The 2905-nt window shown below is 48.1% G+C and overlaps 1 protein-coding gene across 1 annotated transcript in view; it reads right to left on the bottom strand.

Annotated features, from left to right (window-relative positions):
* Window positions 1-1226: 1226 nt before the first annotated feature.
* LOC311119437 (extracellular sulfatase Sulf-2-like) overlaps window positions 1227-2905 on the bottom strand; it is a gene marked incomplete at both ends in the record, with an annotated part of 24642 nt that continues 22963 nt past the window's right edge. Inside the window, one exon of the mRNA XM_084194130.1 lies at window positions 1227-1909. Coding sequence (XP_084050256.1) covers window positions 1227-1909 — 683 coding nt within the window. The remainder of the gene's footprint in view (window positions 1910-2905) is intronic.

Raw genomic sequence — 2905 nt, 5'->3', positions numbered from 1 at the left:
AGATAAGTGCCTTCAAATGCATGTTCTCTGATTGGACTGTTTCATAACAGACAGCGGCAGGTAGCTTAGTTGGTAAGAGCGTTGTGCCAGTAACCGAAAGGTCGCTGGTTCTAATCCCCGAGCCAACTAGGTGAAAAATCTGTTGATGTGCCCTTAAGCAAGACACTTAACCTTAATTGCTCTGGATAAGAGCATCTGCTAAATGACCAAAAAAAAAGTTTTATAAAAATATAACGGTTCATACCACAGATTCCAAGCTGTACGAATAGGAAAAACTCTTATTCTGTTCCAACATCGAGACCTCACTCATTTTGAAATTTAAAAAAGGAACACAACAAAAGGGAATGCGTTCCAAATTATGTTTTGATACGCATAAATATCAAGTCTCTTGTTTTTCATTAGAAACATAGTAAAACTTAAATTAGCTGCAACACTGAAAATAAATGGCACTTAGATGGCATACTCCCAGTTCCTACCTGCACTCTAACCCTAACCACAGCATCCTCGTGTCAGTCTGATGCCATACTCAAGAGCAGGTTCCACAGCACTGTAACTCAAAGTGTGTGAGGTGAGGTTTGTGTGTGTGTGTGTGCGTGTGTGTGTGTGTGTGCATCGCTGCATCTCATTATTCATCATCTGCATTTTATAGAATTAAGGGTTTACAAAAATTGATTAGTAACACATTGATAAAAAACAGCATTAATCAATGTGCCACATACACGGAATCTGCACAAGGGGATGGAACTGGCACCAATTAATACAGCCATTAGTAAAAACTAAAAGGTCAAGTACACATCTTTTTTTAAAAGAATCCAATGAATATCAAAAATCGATCAAGTTTCTTTTCCTCTCACATTCACAAAGCTCCCTGCCCCACAAACTAAAAACAAAGCAAGGTAACGTCCTGCATTAGGCAAAAAATCATGTGCTGCTGCGTTCGCGCATAAAGAATCTCCTGGTTAAGCCCGTTGTGTTGTGGTGTATTACAGGGAGGGGCCAGCAGGGGGCAGTCTGTCTGGGATATGGTTGGGGCACTGGAGAGCTGCAGTCTGGATTAAAGGGACAGGCTCGTCCCCATATCAGCCTGGAGGTACTGCTGTGGCCTGAGGAGGAGGAGGGTGAGAGGTCAAGGGGGGACAGGCCAGAGGTGGCATTGTGCTGATTCAGTCTCCCTAAAATCTCAGGTGAGGAGGGGAGACAGAGTGAGAGAGGGGTCTTACATGCAGTCATTCGGGCAACCCGTTCTCAGTTTCCTGAACAAAGTCACTGCACTCACAGTGAACATGGTTCAGCCTCCACTGGGCCGACCGTCTCCTCAACAACTCCTCCTCCTCTTCATCACCCCTCTCCCTGCCCTCCTCATGCTGACTGGGCCGGCCCTCATCCCCTAACTGGTTGAGGAGAGGTGGGGAGCGGTCCCAGTCTGAGCGGCCCTCCTCAGCTGGGACTGGAGGACAGGAAGAGGAGGAGGAAGAGGGAGAGCGGTGCGCCCATCCATTCAGCCCCAGCGCCTCCCTCAGGACCTCGGCCCCAGCCTCTCTCAGCAGGAGAGCAGGAGTGGCCAGGGTGGTCAGGTAGATGGCTGAGGCTGATTGGTCCGTTGAGGACACCAGGGCTTGGTCTCTTCCTCCTCTCCCCTCCCCAGGAATCAAGTTGCTGCGGTGCCCGTTCGGCTGGTGGTTGAAGTTGCCTAGCAACGCGAACATCCTGTCCACAGTCCCGTCAAAGTTGTCCCAGTCCTCCAGGCTGACATTGAAGTTGAGTTTGAGATCATAGGCGTGCTTGTCAAGTCTGTACAAGGGTTCAAGTTCTGACCAGTCCATTCCCGTTCCCCCCGCAGTGGGCGCTTCTGAAGGGGCCACTCTCTCCTGCTGGACCCTATCCCTCCCAGCCTTCCCAAATCTGTCCTCTGATGAAACAAAACCACACAGACAAAACAGTGTCATCCACAGTAAACCTCTGTCTGCCGTTGTGTCTGTACTCTGTACTCTCCTCTTCCCATCAGCACCACGTGAACACTGCTCCCAGTAAACTGGTCCCAGGACAGAGTTGTATTCATTTCTATATGAATGCTTGAATGGGTTCACTCTTTGACGTTCACACCAGGCTCTAGTATGTGAGGCAGCTACATCACCAAACACATAAGACACATGGACAGCAGCGTGTCAGAAAGAGAGAGAGACATTGTGAGGCACTGCCGTCTTATAAAAAGAGAAAGTCAACCAATAGAGGTAATAAAATGATTAAGGCAGATGCGCTGGGCGGTGGAGGTGGATGGCGCCCTCTACAGGTGACAATCAGCAGGACAGTATGAGATGTGAGCTGCCTAAACCGTGCAGGTTAGAATTACATCCACTCAGAGACACAGGAGAGTGAGACAGACATGGTTAATAACTAGAACTAGCAGAGAGCAGCATGCAAGCCTGGAAAAACCCAGAGTTGAAAGAACTAACGAAAAGAAAGAGAGGAAGAATGAGACGAAGAAAAGCCAAGTTAGAGGTGACTGTTTAGTGGCATCGTGAGGTTCCAGATGGATGTCCAAACTCACAGTGATTTGGAGGTGGGCCTCTTCACTTTTGGCCACTTTCTGCGTTGAAACTGCCTGATGCACAAGCAACAATAAGATAGACTGTTATCCAGCCCGTTCAAGCAGAGGAAAATAAGCCCTCAACCCTCTCCCAACCTCAGTTAGAAGGAATGTAGAGACAGTCAAGCATACAGTGAGTACTCCCCAGGGTTAGAAAAGTGCTCAGTGCAAAATCCCCCAAACCAGAAGTCATGCAAAGATGCAAAGGAAAGCAAGAGAGAAGAGAAAGAGAGGAAGAGAGGTGAGAAAGAGGAGAGGGAGAGAGGAAGAGAGGAAGAGAGGAGAGAAAGAGATGAGAGAAAGAGAGGAGAGAAAGAG

Source organism: Coregonus lavaretus (assembly GCF_964263955.1).
Source record: "Coregonus lavaretus genome assembly, contig: HAP1_SCAFFOLD_3752, whole genome shotgun sequence".
NCBI lineage: Eukaryota > Metazoa > Chordata > Actinopteri > Salmoniformes > Salmonidae > Coregonus > Coregonus lavaretus.
The sequence above is the reverse complement of the archived record's forward strand: the minus strand, read 5'-3'. Positions and strand labels throughout refer to the sequence as shown.